This window comes from Paramormyrops kingsleyae, chromosome 4 (assembly GCF_048594095.1).
Source record: "Paramormyrops kingsleyae isolate MSU_618 chromosome 4, PKINGS_0.4, whole genome shotgun sequence".
Classification (NCBI taxonomy): domain Eukaryota; kingdom Metazoa; phylum Chordata; class Actinopteri; order Osteoglossiformes; family Mormyridae; genus Paramormyrops; species Paramormyrops kingsleyae.
In genome coordinates this window covers 41,340,660-41,358,259 of record NC_132800.1, presented here as the reverse complement: position 1 = coordinate 41,358,259, position 17,600 = coordinate 41,340,660, and the positions used below count along the sequence as shown (strand labels likewise).

The 17,600-nt window shown below is 44.3% G+C and overlaps 1 protein-coding gene and 1 long non-coding RNA gene across 2 annotated transcripts in view; one reads left to right on the top strand and one right to left on the bottom strand.

Moving 5' to 3' along the window:
• nebl (nebulette) overlaps window positions 1–13,596 on the bottom strand; it is a 47,019-nt gene extending 33,423 nt beyond the window's left edge. Inside the window, exons 1-2 of the mRNA XM_023841207.2 lie at window positions 13,201–13,596; window positions 11,311–11,405 (exon numbers count right to left, since the gene is read on the bottom strand). Of these exons, the coding sequence (XP_023696975.1) occupies window positions 11,311–11,405; window positions 13,201–13,269 (164 nt within the window). The 5' untranslated portion in view covers window positions 13,270–13,596. The remainder of the gene's footprint in view (window positions 1–11,310; window positions 11,406–13,200) is intronic.
• Window positions 3,685–10,085, top strand: LOC111858962 (uncharacterized). Its single transcript, XR_002841713.2, has 3 exons — window positions 3,685–3,792; window positions 8,668–8,840; window positions 9,741–10,085. It is a non-coding gene; the product is annotated as an uncharacterized lncRNA (long non-coding RNA).
• Window positions 13,597–17,600: the final 4,004 nt, after the last annotated feature.

Genomic DNA, 17,600 nt, shown 5'->3' with positions numbered 1-17,600 from the left:
TCGGGTATACAGTCATGTGCCGCATAACGACATTTCAATGACGGACCGCATATACGACAGTGGTCCCATAACATTATATTGGAGCTGAAAAATTCCTATCGCCAAGCAACATCAAAGCCTTTGTAATGCTGTAGTGCAACGCATTACTGATATGTTTGTGGTGATGCTGGTGTAAACAAACCCATTGTGCTGCCAGTCGTATAAAAATATTTACAATTTATTTGTACAATATGTACAATTTATATATTTACATAATACCTGATCTTGATAATAAACAACTATGTTACTGTATTCACTACTCACAGCCTAGGTGAGTAGTAGGCTATAGCATCTAGGTTTGTATAAGTACACTCTGATGTTCTCACAATGGCAAAATCGCCCAGTGATGCATTTCTCAGAACATATCCCTGTCATTAAGAGATGCGTGACTGTACAACTTGTCTGGGAACACTTCCTCTCAGCCTGCAGAGGATCTTGGTTCGCTGGAATCCCAGCTCGCTGCTAACCGACGTTTAGCTACATATAATTATATCTCATATTTAGCATGTAGCTTTGGTCATTAACAGAGGAGTCTATCGCCGTTGGTTGCCTACTTAATTGATTGTTGGCCGGTTTTAAAGAGGAGGAAATTGGTGGCCAAAGGTGCTCTCTGGACAGAAATAGGAAACCCCATGGGGACCATGCGCATGGCCCGTTACAGGGCATGACGGCAGTTTGTTTGCAGCACAGCAAGCAGCTCCCCACGCAAAGGTCACATTGTCCCCAGCTCCTGGGTGGATGGCATGGAAGACCCAGTCATGGCATCACCCATACAGGGGTGAGAAAACTCAGAGATCATACCTGGCTCCAAATCAGAAAAAGGCCATGTTAAATGCAAGTGAGTGTTGTCATGGCGACACGAATGTAGGAGTAGACCTGAACTGCTTCCTTTCTTGACCACCTCCACGGTCTACATGCTTCAGACACCTTGCCGTGACTCAGTTTCCTTTCTTTTTCACTCTTTGGATAGATCTTTGGCTCAGAGTGAAGATTAGACTGTTTAACGCAAACTGTAAATAAGGGCACTGATAACATTCATCAGCATAGCTACCAATAAATGAACTGGTTCTTACTGCAACAGAACTGTGCGTCGGTTCTGTTTGGTACATGCGCTTCCCATACAGGCCTGGCCCTGCTTCTTTTTTTCCCATCTAATCGCCCCCAGTGCTTCCCACAGATACTGGCAAAGAAACTACACACAAGGTCCCTGGGACGCCATTCCCCTTCTTAGAGGGCCTTATCTGATTGGTCTGCTGGGAAGGAGTGCCAGAAGGGGGACCAATAATAAAATGGCAACCCCTTTGCACGCGTGTATCAGCAGGAGGTGCCATTCCTGCATCAGTTTGAGACTAGCTTAATGATCACAAGTAGATTGTGGAGTTCGGCAATTGGATGGTAAACCTGTAGGAGCTACAGCTCAGTAATCAATTAATAACCCCGCAGGAAATGGCAACGTGTCGGACATTCTTTGGGTAGATTCGCCGTAGTTAAGGAATTCGAGTTGTGTGTTTTTTTTCAGTATGGCCTAGACTGCAGGGGGGCTTTCATTTCTTTAATGTATGATCAGTCAACAGCTCGGCTTTATATGCATTTGTCAGTTGCTTCAAAACTGCATAGACTGTCAGCATTGTAAGTGTGTTCAGCGAGGCACCTCCAGTGCACGGTTCCATGGCTTTAGCTACATATTCGATCAGTCAACCACCCCCCCACCAGACTATGGCACTATCAGGGACACCCATCGTGCCTGATTCTGAGGAGTGCTGCCTTTTGAACCTTAAAAATCTAAAAGCAGAGCCGGTCATTTTTATATTAACATGGCTCTATTGTTAAATGGGGAGAGGGGGGCACCGGGGATAAAATAACAGCCTGCTGAAACTAAACTGCAAGTTAAGCAGGCCTGGGGAGACAGCAAGGGATGATGTGAGTTATGGCCTTATGGAGCCAGGTGTTTTAATTAATGCACAGACAGGGCACCAAAGCCTAAATGCTGGGGATGTTCCAAGGATAAAATCAGATAACCTGGGGCGGAGGGGGGCAAAGAGCTACAACTGTTGTACTGTAGTGAATTCAACAGGGATATCCGCTGCACCTGACCATTACATAACCAGGAATTCGCTAACTGGATCACACTACTACCCCAGCCGGTCAGGCCTGCAAGTTATACAGGGCGTTTGCCAAAGCGGCAGAGAGCGTACGTATGAGCGTGGTAGCGGGACGGACATGCTCCTCATAGACAGGCGATTAAAGTCCCGCACCTCCATTGTTTAACGACAGGGCCGGTGTTATTCTGTGTTTAAGGGGCTTCCTGATGGGGAAGCAGTGAGAGGTCACACCCAGTGTCATCCAGTGACAGGGTGTCCAGCAAACACCCAGAGCTATGCCCATGCAACACTGAACCATCATTTGAATGAATAAATGAATGACATTTATATGGCACTTTACAGAACCAATGGGGAGCCACTTCAACCACCACCACTGTGCAGCACCCACCAATATGATGTGACAGCTGCCATTCTGCACCAGTATGCTAACCAGACAGTAGGTAAGGTGGTGAAGTGACAGGAGAGAATTCACCAATTAGGTATAGGGATGATTAGGAGGGCAGATCTGAAAGGGCCACTGGGGACAATTTTAGTCAGGAAATCAGGGTACCACTCCAACTCTTTCAAAGGATACCCAGAGATCTTTTGTGCACCAAACAATTGCACCAAACCTGCTTAGCTTCAGATGGATTACTGCTGACAGCACTTATACACCCAACCCACCGCTGAAATGATGCATCCTCTGTAATGTTTACAAAGTATAACACACGGCATTATTAAGAAGAAAACACTGACACAACAACATATTAATAGCCTAAATATTTTACAAATCTATGCTCCATAGATAACTAATCCCTTTAAATATGGGTGCCTTTCAGGGAGGGTGGTTTACAGCCACTCTCTGAATCAGCCAGACATACAGTATGTCTATTGCTTTTTTCTAGAGGGTACCAACGCCCAAACCACACCCCCATCTGGCAACACATTCCGCCCACTTACCCCCTTGACGCATCACATGTATCGGCTCTCTGCCCAACGCCGGGTTTCCACAATTCATATGCGGCGTCCTATGAGGATTCCTAAAACGCACTGCAGTGCCTCATAAGCATCAACACCGAGAGGCTCAGGCTTCCCTCTCATTGTGTAATGTCTGACAAGCATATCTGCAGGCGTATGTGGGCGTACCGCTTTACCTGCTACAGGGGTGTGTGTCTGTGTGTGGCGGGAGGGGGACCCCACTTACATCATTGTTATATATTTTAAGCCGTATTTGTATAAACACATACACCAAATGTATTTTTCTTGAAGACTGGGGACCAGTAGGTTGCTAAGCACCCATTCTAAACCCTATTCTGGTCTACCCTGCATGTTTAAAAGTACTTGTGAAATTACAGACATTATAATATGTGCTTATGTGAGAAATAAAAATACAGTCACAGAAAAAAATTAAGAGACCACTCTATATTTTTAAACAAATTTGCATTTTTAAATCCTGGTTTAATCCTGGTCCTGCTGGCAGAAGGCTATGCTGAGCAGCAGGTTGCTTCCAGGTTCAAAATTTGTAAGACAGCAGTACACAAGAACAAGGTGAAGCAGAAGACACTGGGAATAACCGGAAACCAGCCGGGTAAAGGGCGGAAGCGAAATTCTAATCCCAGAGATGACCATTGACTTCTCCGGCAGTGCCTCATTAATCTGTGGAAGACATCAGGTAGGGCTGCACGATTTGGGGAAAATATCGAATCGTGATTTTTCTGACAGAAATTGCGATTACGATTTGATTTGCGATTACATTTTTTTATGTCAAGCTTCAGTTCAATATTCAGTGTGTAGTAATTTTAAAACATATGACACAGCATGAGATACCATCAGTATTAACTGGTCTATATTCTAATGCAAGGATGAGAATTTAAAGATGTGATGTGTCAAGTTAAATAAAGTAATAATGAAAACAATTGCAGCAAAAAGAAAAATAGCGATCTTGCAGGTAACGCGTATTACCCTCCTAATAACACTAGAACCGCCTTTTCCCACGCCAATGAACAAGCAAGAACTACTTTGGTGTATGCAGCCCTTTTGTTTGCGCTATTTTGTTGTTAGCTGCTGTTATTAACATTAATAACACTCAAAAAACCGAAATGTTCATAACAGAGTGGCTGTTCGGTCCTGAAACCGTAAAGCTGGAAATTTTTAAACGTAATATGCATTTTATAAAATGTTGAATAAATAGAAATTGTTTATTGGTGATTTCATGTTGCTCGAAGATTCCGCTTTTTAACAACTGTATACGGTTATTTTCTATACAAATCAATTCAGGTGAAACAAAAAATGTACGTATTCATGGTTGCAAACTCTTTCAGACTCTCACACAAGAAATCTTACGGCAAATCTATATTCCATTCTGAACTTAAAATTAGCTGCATCAAAAACGTTACGGCAGTTTGCAAACCCTACAGACTATTTGCAAGGTAATAAAACTGACATACATGAAAATCTCACTCCATGCAGCTGACCAAAGTTGCCAACCCTGCATTTTATTTTAATTGAGAAGTAAAATGCAGTTTTCGACTGAAGCAGCTTATCATTCTTTTGCTTTGTTCCTCGGACAAATATAATTATTAAACATTATATGTGTCTCTTTTTGTATGTTTTCTCAATAAGACCGCGTGCCCATACCCAATTAACTGTAATAGCGATTAAAGCGATGTATTCTTTTAGTATTTATGTTAAAGCAAGACTTTTATTTTATTATTGTTGTGGGATTAATCTTTGGAAACACTGAAATTTAATAAGCACAAAAACGTATATGACATAAACACGACTGTATTGTATGTTTTATGGCTTTTTTAGGGGTCACCGACTCCGCTGCTGTGAGAATTACTGTCTCATTGTTGTTCTGATGTGTTAGCGGTATACTAATGCTATTGCTTATTAACAAAAACCAAAGGTATGATACGCTGAAGTAGGCCTATATTGCAGCTGGTGTTTAAAATGAGCTCGCCTGTTTTATTGATGATAGGACCTTTCTGAAACAATCTCGGACCATGAAATAGGAAGGCAATTCACTTATAGCTCAGTAGCGGAATCAGTATTTTTCCGCAACGCAAATGTAACATTTTCCTTGGGTTTCACATGTTTGCTGTTTGTGGGCCTATACACCTTCTTGGGCCACTTCTGATTGGTGAGCATGACTGGCACGCAAGAAGCACGGCGCTTGTGATTGGTGATGACAGGGAGCGCGGCATGAATTTGTAAAACTGTTCTCACAGCAGTTTTAAAGCCTGGGTCCGACGTGCTGTATAATGTATATCCTAAATCGCAATTTTTGCGACTTGCTAATCGCGTTGTTTCAAATCGCGATTTCGATTTGAAATCGATAAATCGTCCAGCCCTAACATCAGGTGACCATCAAAAAGAATGGGAAACATTAAGTGCAGGTATGAAGTGCACTGCTATGACAGTTCATATCAGGCTCCTAGAAGCAGGACTGAAGTCCCATAAAGCAACGAAGAAGTCCTTCATTAATGAGAAGCAGAGAGAGCCAGGCTCGAGTTTGCAAAAAAAAAATGTATGTTTTACACAGACACATACCCCTAAATTGAGTGAAACTGAAAAAAATGTGCTGTGGTCTATTAATTTTTTCTGCAGCTGTATATTTACTTTAAGGTATATCTATATATAGAACAACAAACAAAAATTGTATATTTTATCCATTAAATACCTATCAGGGGAGAATTTTAGGATCCTTCGCGAAACCACAGCTATTCTTGTCATAAATATGCAAACACTGGTATCCCTGACAGTGGACCGACCAGCAAAAGCCTGGCTTCGACTCTTAAGAGGCTCACAGGGCTGATCTCTCCAAACGTGCCACAGATTGCCTGGACCCTCCCTGGCCCCCACCCGCTCATATTCAGAGCGAGCCTTCCAGTGGACCGCGGCCAGGGCTTCTGGAGACCTGGCAGGAGGGGAACACACCCCCGCAGCCAGGCGAGGCGTCACGTGACCCAATGGGAGGAGTTTTCTCCCAGCCACCACTGGGAGGTTGACACCAGTGCTGCGTAGCAGAATGCCAGCGTGCTGATGCTGGGTTAACCCTCGCACACGCATCCGTGACCACGGTTATCGTCCCCATGCAGCTGCCGAAAGGAAAGCAGGAGGACCCGTTTCTCACACCATGAGCCATTTTACTTTGTCTTTCCTGCTTTTTTTGGCGTGTTCTTTACAAACACAGAAGGCCCGTTTGGCTCAGCCTCAGCGGAACACGCCGGCCCTGACCACCACTCTCTTGGCACTGGGAACATTTTTGGGCAGTAAGGGTCTCCGACTGTCCCAGACGCGGTGATGTCTGCCCCCCCCCCTCCACGCTCCTGTGAACGATTGCTGCCAAGAGCACCACTAGACCTCTCCCCAGCCTGTCCGTCTACAAGAAGGCAAGAAGAGCTCTCCAGCTTCGTCCTACGAAGAAGCTGGCAGAACGAGTGGGACCCTGAAATTGACTGACAGGGGTATTAATAAGCCACTCGCACCTTCTTAAAAATTGGCATGAGACCGCATTCACTCATACACAAGGACTAAATAATTAGCTGCACACTCACAGCTATGGTATGATGAAAAATTAAAGGAACTCTAAAGGACTAAAGGAAGAAAAATTCGAATGGTTTCAATATCTTAGTGTAGCATGAACTACTGCATTCAAATCTAAGTTAATGCCAGAGCATTGCACTTCATATTGCACTCATCTAACTTTTAGCACTGCCTATAGTCTCCCTTACTTTGACTAATTGCATTTATTTCCACCATCTTCTCCTGGGGGGTGCTGCCTGGAGCCCTCAATCTATCAAGATGTCCAGCACACCCTGCAACATGCGACGTCGCCACTACCAATGACGACCGTGCATCCAGCTCGCCGTTCTACCTGTGTCATCTTCCTTGTTTGACCCGCTCCCTGCCTTCTGGCTGCCTGGCGATTGGAGGGAGTGGTGGCACCGGCTTGTCATCTCCCCCCTGCTCCCCGTTTGTGTTTCAGATTTAACTGTATTTGACTCTCCCTGCCGGCCCCTGGAGGATGGGCTCCCCCTTTGAGTCTGGTCCCTCCCAAGGTTTCTTCCTTCTAGGGAGTTTTTCCTTGCCACTCTCGCCTATGGCTTACTCACTGGGTGCTTTGGGTGGGGATGCTGTAAAGCGCTTTGGGACAATGTAATGTTGTGATAATGTGCTATACAAAAATAAATTTGTTGTTGTTGTTGTTAATGTATAAACATATTTTTTCCTAAAAAAGTTGGACTGATGATGAACTAGTCTGACTATGATCATCATAAAACATGAAATTCATCTGAGGATATTAAACATACATTATGCATCATCACTGCACAAGCAAATGCATCTCACAGAGGCATTTATAGCAGTGAGGGTGACCGTTTTTGCTGGACCCGCTTTCATACAGACTGTGCACATTGATTCCTGTTCATTTAGTCCGGAAGGGAATCAATTGGTCCACTCTTCCTGGAATCTGATTGGCTGCACTGTATATCGGAACATTCCGGCAAACAGACCCTGGGAAATTACCAAACTCCCGGTGAGTCAAAGAATGCGGGAAATGAAGGAACACTTCAGTTATCTCTACCTGCATCAGGGTCTTAACACAGTTACAGTGAATAACTGTCACCTTGCAGTCAGGTGCAGTCATTATGTACAAAACAAAACCCTTTCGGGGGCATAACAAATACAATACCGTTTAAAATTAATTAGTGGCAAAATTTGGGCGACGGATGTTGCTGTTAATCTCCTGTCAGTTCCCTTACACATCTAACATCTATTTTTACATAACAGAACCAATCCCATGACAGCAGCCTTCCGATGAGTCATTGAGCCTCCAGCATAAAGCCGCTATCATGTTAAAGATTCAGGTGTAATAACAGTGGCTGCTTGTCAGCATATATTTGTCTCACTGAGCCAAATTTGTGAATGAATCCCCATGAGAAGAAATCTGTACTAATTTCTTAGCAACACAAACCTGCACTATGGAGTGTTTCCTAACATTTTACCTTCATCATATTTGTGAATTAGACGAGTATTTTTCAGCAATATTTTTAAATGCTTCAGAGGCCGATAACTTTAAAAAGGTAAAACCCCCTGATCTCACCTCCAGAGTTATAAGATTTTCCAAAGTTTAAAAATATGGTCAAAATATTGACTTTCACAGCAAAGAAAAAAAAACACTTTGAAAGAACAGTTCGATCATTGACCTTAATTTATCCAAGTTAACCAATAAGACCACGTCTGTTTATTAAGGCATATACATGGTCACAACCATTGGAAATGAAAACAATGTAACAATGGCCTTTACAATGACAGCAGTGTCGGTACTGTCTCTATGAGCCTTCACACCTTCAGCAATGCAGCAGGAGATGTTGGACGGCAGCTTATAGCTCACTGCAATGTCCCAAGATGTGGGTTGACCTTTCGCAGTCAAGACTGCAAATGATGTTAAGCTTAGTAAAGTATATCACAGTACTTTTAAAACATTCCCTGAAGCTGCAGGAAATGTAATATCCATTACTTTAGACATTTTCTCCGATTGCAGACATGGCTACCGCTGGCTGAACTTCCCTCCCTTAGACGCATGCCCTTGCGGTCCCGACAGTGCACCGCCGTAAATCCGGAGATACGGGAGGACGTAGAAGCGGCGCTGAGGCTTTGGGGCAAGTCATGTGATGTCACGGGGCGCCACAGTTGCAGTGGCCCCGTGACCCTGTGGTGAGTCCATGTCACGAGTCACAGTTTATGAGGCTACAAGTATGTACACGACTGTGCCTTTAAAACAAGCATGACAGATATGGACAGACAGTCTATTGGAGTTGCATTTAGTCCTTTTCAATTGAGCCCACCGTTTTCAAAACTGTGCAGTACAATAACGGCAGCAAACCGAATAGGGCAGGTGGCACCGAATAGGGCAGTGCGTTTCTGTAACAAGTAACACACGGGAACTGAACACTGTCTGTGGGGGGCTTGTGCACATTTCACTTGCTGTCTGTAACCATGTAAGTAGCCTTTTATTGTACAAGTTCACTCCTGAGATACATTCTGGGAAGGTAACACATACTCCTGATTGATGACACAAAGTAACATAAAATACATTTCATTATTTTCAAACGGGAGGTACTTTATTATAATACTGAGACTGATAGTGATACATTTTTCCGAAAGTGCAAAACACGCCAACCCCGGCATCACCTGATCTGGGCAGGAGTGGGTACACACTGATGATGCCATTAGGCTCAGCCCACATTACTTTATTGCGTAGGAATTTCCTTTGTCATCCGTTGCCCCCTTTGGCAGTTTCATCTTCATATTCAAAACAGATCATAATCCTGTTGTTTATTCATTAGCTGAGTCAGCTCGCTGCTTACTAAGAAGCAGGTATCATATATCCAAGATTTCTCTACACATCCTTCTGACAATTATGAGAAAGAGGCTGCACCACAGTAATGCCACACATGTAGGTGAGGTCCTGAATTATTGAGTTCAATGAAGATTTTTCATTCAAAAGCCAAAACATCCTTTAAACCAGCGTTCAAATGCATAATGTTTATATCCTGTCATCAGTTTCATGAAATTTACTAAACACAATATTTCACATTTATTCATACATTCCAGGCGCAAACGATGCACTCTTTCAACTGGCCATGGAGAACTTTAGTTTCGATTCTTGCGGGAGTTGAAGATCTTCAGCTCCTGGGAACATCTTTGTCTGAGATCACGCCCACTGCAACACGAACCTCAGCATGTGGGAGTGATGGTACACTACCAGATTGTTCTTCCAGTGGAAGAACACTACTCATGCATCCCTCCAAGAATAAAGACTGCGAGGGTAAATATAACAGACCATCCAGATCGTTTCATTGATTATTCTATGCATTAGTGAGTAATTGTCTACATTAACCTCTTCAACTAATGACTACGAGCCAGGCCTGAGTAAAGACAGGGAAGAACACCAATCCGTAATCCTCACGCAATTATGTGACAATTGTTACATGATATATTTTTATCACAATTGAATTGGGGACACAAGAAGATTTGTAGGCCCTCGTGAGAAAACGTACAAAAATACTTTAAGAAGTAACTCAAGCAGTAGTGAAATAATACTCATCAGAAGATACTGTGAAAAAAACACGTAACACTTCTGCACTTATGTGGGTGTTCAAATGTGTGCATCTTTGACAAAAGGACATAAGAGCTTCTTTCCCTTCCATGACTGCAAAGGCCTAGGCAGCCCAAAGCAGCATGTCGTCTTCACCCAGGACCCTCAGGCACACGGCAGTGTGACCCTGATGTCCTGCGGGCATTCATTTCTGAACCTTCATTTAGTGGGGTTCTCGCCGTGAGATATAGAGCATTTCCCTCTGGTGATCACAGATAACTCTAGGCAGGGGCATTCAAACCCACATGCCCTTACTAACAGTCTGGCCAAAGGCGTTTTCCTTAAACTATGGTCTTCTCCTCTCAAAGTTTTCCCACATGAAATGTCAGCCTACAACTACGCTGTTGTCTGGTCTATGAATCAGCCTTTTTCTTGGCTTAAAAATCAGCCAAATCTTATAAAATATCAACTGCAGACTGTACATAAACACAGATTGAGGGAATGGTAATCTCTTGCTCAGTCCTCCTCAGAATGACCACACTCGGATTAGTTTGGCTAACCCTTTAGTTAAGTGTCAACGGCCGGGCATAGGCAACGACAGAAACTAATTACCCGTAGTTTCTTTATCCCGTCTGAAATGGTAAGGTACTGCTAAAGTGAAGAACAAACAATAGGACTCCTCTGATCATTGTGAGGACACAGCGAGGAATGGGATTAGCCAAAAATCAAAGAAAGTCTGCTCTAGCTGCTCACAGAATAACTCAAGAATTAGCCAAGGTTTCCGAGCCGCTAAGCAGGCGGACGGGCCCCATCCCCTTCTCATGTGCTTAACTCACTTTCATCCAAAATTGCTTAATTCTATGTGATTCACGTCAAGTGGGCTAGTCACGTCAAGTGGGCTACAGGTCAAGAACATGCCCCCCCCCCTTCAGAAACCCAGAGCTGCTGAGGAGGCCCTATACCTTCCATAAAGAGTATCATCACCATTCTACCAACAGGTGGAAGATTTGCCTGCGGATAGGTGCCACGGGTCAGGACAGAAGAAGAGCGGACAGGCCTTGTGCGATTAACGGGTCTGTCACTTACGCGTTGCAGTAGGGCTTCTTTTCGTAGCCTTTGTAGTTCTTCATGTTCAGCGTCATCTTGCACACCTCACAGTGGAAGCATCCCTTGTGCCAGTACTGTGAGGATCATACACAGACATAGACAGACACACACACACAGACACACACACACAAAGACCCCTGTTAATGATTCTCTCACCAGACATTCCTCGCATCCCTGCACATCCAAATGGAGTTAATTAGTTTGGAAGACAGGGAATTCGGGAATCTCACATGACAGGCTACTTGAAGTGGGCAGTGTCTGGGTGATCGCTCATCAACCTGCAACGAAAACACCGACCCAGCAGGAGGTACATTTACCTACAGCTAGTGTACGACTGGCAGACCCATGAGGGTACAACCCCAGTGACAAGTAACTGTACCCTCAAAGGTACTTTTTTCCTGACTCTGTAGGTTCTCAAACTGAGAGCATAGTTGTTTAAACATCTAAGCCAAACAAATCATTCAGAGTTTCAGCCCCAAACGCCCCAGACTTGTGACGCCGCTACTCTCAACAGAAACAGGAACTTGGCTCGAACCATTAACTGACCTATAACTCTCTTGTCTGGGATTTGGGATAAAAATGCTGCCCTTTTTTGGATTCTTTCAGAAGCCCCCGTGACTTCAGCATTGAGTTGGTCTCCTCCAGTAAGGAAGACCTGACCAAAGCAGAACACAGAGGGTTGGGTCACAGGTATGGCGAACTGCTGACTCACTCAATGGCAGTCCCCAGTAACAAGTTCCACTCCTTCCAGGGAGACTCCAGTCTAAAGTTACTTCCAGTTTCCTGTTCAGGGGTGTTCCAACCATTCTCTCTGCATGTGACCCCTGGTCTGAGCTAATGGCTTCCACCATCATTGTGTCACCATTTCCCTCTGGATTTTCAGAATGCGTTTTATTCAGCCCACTACGGAGCATAGTGGCTTTACAGGGCAAAAAAAAAAACACAGTGGGAGGGTTTTGGCCCGAGTTAGGAAGTTTACTGGGTGGTTGCAATTTTCTCCTGTGGCAGGGGGTGGAAGTGGAGGGGGGAGGTTTCGGAAAGGGGGGGGGGGGACAGTCACTGGGGTGTAATCATAGATCTCTCAGGACATGAGGGCCCAGGATACATCCAAAAGAATAGCTCTGGATATAATTTTTCAAATTACTTTAAATAGGAAATTTGCACTGACAGATGAAACTTGCTATGCGTAATAATATTGTCTTTATCAAATAGTCCGAACTGTCCTTTTTCTCGAGATAACTGAAACATTATCGGTCAAATTCTGAAATACATCCACTCTTTCAATAAACATCGCATCCTTTCTTCAAGTAAAACTCTCGAGTGAAACTTTATTCTCTTTAAAGCGTAAATAAAGCACACGTCATCTTACATAACGTTTTATTATGGGATTTTAGACTGCGTGACATGCCCAAGCCACCAGCCAAATACCGGTTTCGTGAAACTGTATCTGGAACTGCTCTAAGATATTCGAATGCAAATGTTATTATTTTTCCTGTTTAATAACAATGCGAGGTAAGACTGAGTAATGCAAGCTATCATACCAGTCCGATCGCTCGCTTAAAGGCAAGTGTGTTGCGTCACAGCCGCCCCGAATTAATGCGCATATCATTTGAACTAGTACGTAGAACGCAACTACAAGGTAAACAAACGGTTACCGAGATAAGCAATGCTTTCGTGTTTATCGGCATGCCTAGTCCAAACGCATCCCAAGTTTTACAGCCCTGCCTAGGTGGTTTTAGCGTAGTTTAACACTTCCTCCGACTAATAGCATGTCGCGGGATACATTTACTTGCTCCAGATATTAAACTCGTCATTGCAATAATAAACAAAAAAGCATAAAGAAAACAAAAAGCGGACATATTCGCTTACCTTATCCAGGCAATTCACTTTCTCAGTAGGATATACGATTTTCCCACAGCGTGCACATTGAGGGTTCATTTTGATCCTGGGAAGCTGAAGGTTTTAGTCTGAAGGAGCCAATTACAGTGTAAACTGCTCACTCGTACCCGTGGCTCGCCTCACATTTCCAGGTTAAAGGGCTGAAAAAGACGCAACAGTGGAGCATCGGCGCCGTCCCAGAAGCGGTGTTGCCTCTACTGCGACTCGGAGAGTCTCTCTCGCTCAGATGCGGTCAGGGCGCGCACACAGGCGGCGGGCGCAGGTTGCTTCGCGGGTGTGAAAGGACAGCTCCGGTGTTACCGGACTATGAGACGCCACAGTGCCAAGCCAAACCCATCCGTTTCTTTTTTGCACTGTGCAAGGTGATAGAGAGAGAGAGGGGGAGGGAGGGTAAGAAAGAGGGAAGCTTGGCATGTATTGGATGAGGGAACGTAAGTACCTTACCCAATGCCCTGCGCTGTTTTGCATGAATCGCTCGAATAATAATGTTTTATTATAATGAATTATGAACGATACAAACGATTTATGCGCGTCATTTTGACGCTACTGGTTGAATCTTACATTCACCCCTTGAATCGCGCTGTAATACGTTTAATTATCCGTGTGCAGGTTTACGTTACGTTATTCCTATCCGTTTAACGTCACCTGCCGATCTGCTCCGGTCTATCGGGGGACGCGCCGAAAAGCCTGCGCGTTTTTGGATCGGGGTCGCTCGGTGAAAACCAGAGACATAAAATCCAAGAGTGTCATCTGTGTTTGCACATGGCCCTCCAGATGGCAGTATGACTTTGATCTATTCCCCTGTCTGATTACTGAAATGCAGTAATTCAATTGTTACTATTACCTATAAGGTCAATATCCTGAACTATTTTCTCACTTAGATCTGCAGGCATGACGCCAGTTATTTGATCTGTTGATGTGCGGTATTAGGATCAGAATGTATGATGAATCGAAGTACATTAAAATAAGAGTATTATTCTGGTCTTAAAAGCATTTCTCATAGAATGCCCCAGACAGTAAGGTGTGAAGGAGTGTGGAGATTAGTGACCGGCACTGCCAATGTTCTGTTCTGAATGCATTACCAAGGAAGCATCTTCAAACATCCCCATTTCCCTTTGTTGTGTGATATGTAGCTTGTTTGCTGAACTATTGGAAGGGAGTCAGGAAACGATCCGGTCACCCATTTGCCTTAATAAATCCTCCGCTGTGCCAAGTCAAGGCCATCTTCCTCATCTAAGTGATGTGTGACCCGTCCACCTGGCCCTCTGGTCTCAAGTGAATGCTGGCCGTAAGCCCAGTAACCAGCGCGCACACGTGTGCGCACGCAGCGTCACATCGTATTATGCAAGTCAAGTAAACAGATCCGATATCGAAGCAGGGGGTCCAGTGAGTACTGCTATGGATTAATCCATGAACCTCGAGAAGGCCTCCGACAAATCCTCAGTGAGCTAATAAGTTTAAAAGGAAAAAACTTTTTATTTTATGTCTCTGAGCAGCGTATTCGATGACTTATGAATCTAAATTCATATTCAGACGTACAAATGGCTCCATCTGCTGGACAATTTGGAATCTTCACCTCGTTTTTTTCAAATGCGCCCATAACATATCAAACGGTACTTGCATGGTGTCACGTCCGGCTCGTCCAATCCTCGTGTGTGTCACGCCCCCTCATTACCCACGTGTACTACCCTGATTGTTCCCAGCTGTTTGATGTTAGTTTTGACCTGTTTAGTGTATATCAGTCCACGTCTACCTCTGTTTTCCAGATCAGTCATTGTATGTGTTATGGTTGTTCGTGCTGGTGATTCCGCTGTCTGCCTGTTTACCCTGGAATAAACCCCGTCGTACCTTTATCTACGCCTTCGCTCCCTTGTTTGCCTGCTCGCCGCCAGCCGTTCCTGACACATGGATGTTCTTAAAAAGTGAAATGGTTTTTATTAAATGAAACTTTAAGAAGAGCAGTGACTTAGCTACCGCAGCAAACTCGCCATTGCTAGAATATTTGGGGATAAGAATGGATATATGTCACTATCATATCAAGTTTATTAAAGAAAATATGCAATACTGTACTTGCGTGGGCAAAATTATGGAAACACCTGGCATTATGCTTTAAATGTTTACAAATATAATACACCGGGCGATTAAATAAGTAACTGAAGTAACTAGAATAAAGTTCTGAAATGTCTAAAAAGTTGGAAGTGTTTCCAGAATTTTTTACTTATAATTTGTATTATTCTTAGCTTGTTTTCTATGCTGTCTGTGATTGGCTAGAAGCAGATAGAACATAATTTTATGGATGGATGGATGCTTACTATGTGCACATGCTCAATGTTCCTGATGAAAATCACATAAATAAATTGACTATAAAATAAGTTTAAAATTAAGTTGTAAGAATCCATCAGTCAGATCCTTTATTTTTGTATTTTTCTTTCAAAAGTATTGCTGTAATAGGCAGAATAACGACTCGACCCCCGGTCACTGATGGAGGACTGTGGACTGTTTCTGTGTTTCCCAAAGTGTTGTTCCGAGATTGTTTTCCTGAGAGTGTGAGTCTGCCAGGGATAAACCGGGCCTGGGGCCAGCGAAGGGGCACATCTGTGCCCCTCTGTGTTTGGCCTGGCTTGTGGAGGCTGGCCAGAGTCTTGCCAGGGTCGGTGTTTACAAAGGCGGCTTCCTGCCACCCTCCTACTGGGCCTGCGAGTCGGAGCTGGTCTCTAATGGGGGGGAGCAGAGCCTCCATGACCTGGTCACGTGCGGTAACCATGGTAAATACTTACCCAGTGGTTAGTTCCCTGACGCCGGTCCAGAAATGCGCACGGCCATTTGTCACTCGTAAAGTCATGCTTGCCGTGAGCGAAAGAGTGATTGATGCAGCGGGACAAAGCACTCTGTCGACGGGAGCGGACTTGGGCGCAGGGCGGGCAGCAACTGATGGTGACAGCCATGTGCAACGATCTCAGCATTTCCCACTGCTCAGTGCTGCCCCCTGTCCCTGAATGTGAGGAGCGCGAGTGCGGAGGGTATGGAGGGGTGTAGGGATTTTCACGGCCTACCCTCTCAGAAAAAAGGGCAAAATTTTGTACCTTTGCTTGTCACTGGGGCTGAACCCTCAAGGGTCTCCCAAATGTACCCTTAGCTGAAAGTAACTGTACCTTTTAAGGAACATTTCTGTACCATTGATGGTACATTAATGCTGTTTATACCTTTTGGATTTTCTCAGAGTCCATTTCTGTACCATTAAAGGTACAATTACAAGGGTACAGCCCCAGTGACAAGCAAAGGTACAAATTTGTACCTTTTTTCTGAGAGTGTAAGAACTGTTGAATCCCAACAAAGTCAGAGGGCATCCTGTTAGGAAGATGACATTTACAGCGGAGTTTCAGTTCGGAGAGCAGGAGGCAAGTACAGCCACCTGCTCCTTTGAAAGGCTGCGTGAGTTGAATCGTTTCCAGCTTTACTTGTATGTGGAGCACTACCTTAGGTTATGGGGACGGGGCATGCCCTCATTAACGCCCGCAGAATAAACGAGGCTCCGGAACCGAAGGTGAGCAGCTCTGGCAGGAGCCATTGATGGCAGCCTGGTTTAATCCCACTCACATACCCTCAGAATCTGACAGAAAATAGTGTCAGGTTTTAACCCTCCAGTCTGAGGAAGATTCTGCTATAACCATACTGGATGGCAGGCGTTGCCGTGGCGATTTACAGGCCAGGACCCATGCGTAGAAATCCACTCCCCGGGGCTTGAGTTGGCGATGCTTCGGATCCCACTGATCCACTGATTCTTCTCGTTCCGTTTCCCAGCATCCCTCACATGATTCCCCACAAGGCTGTAGCTAAGATCTCTATTATCTCACAGCCACCGCGAGTGAGCTCAGCATACAGCATTACAGACTTAGCGGGGCTTCTCTCCTCCAAGTCCACGTTCAGGCAATCTACAGCCTTGGGCCCACCTACTGGGAATGCCATATACCCCCCACTAAGGCAGTATTCACTATAGTTCATTGAATCCATGTAGATGACAAAGAAGAATTGAGTCACCTTGCAACAGATCCTTTTTTTTTGCTTGAGTAATAATGCTTGTTCACTGCTGTAATGGCTTTTTCAGTTTCACTAAAACCTCACATGTACAACACTAATTATGAGCAATGCATTCAATGTGATATTTTACAGTGAGATTCAAGTGTATTTTGTGATGTTTGAACATGAACAAGATGACGTGTTTCTATATATTGTGCTGCAGGAAAACGCTTAGAAACACTTTAATTCTGTTTCATGAATTTAGTTTTTACCATCGTTTTTTACTTCTCTGATACATAGCATCCTAATATGTGGACAATTCTGTGGGGTTTGGGTAAAATCGATATTTCTAA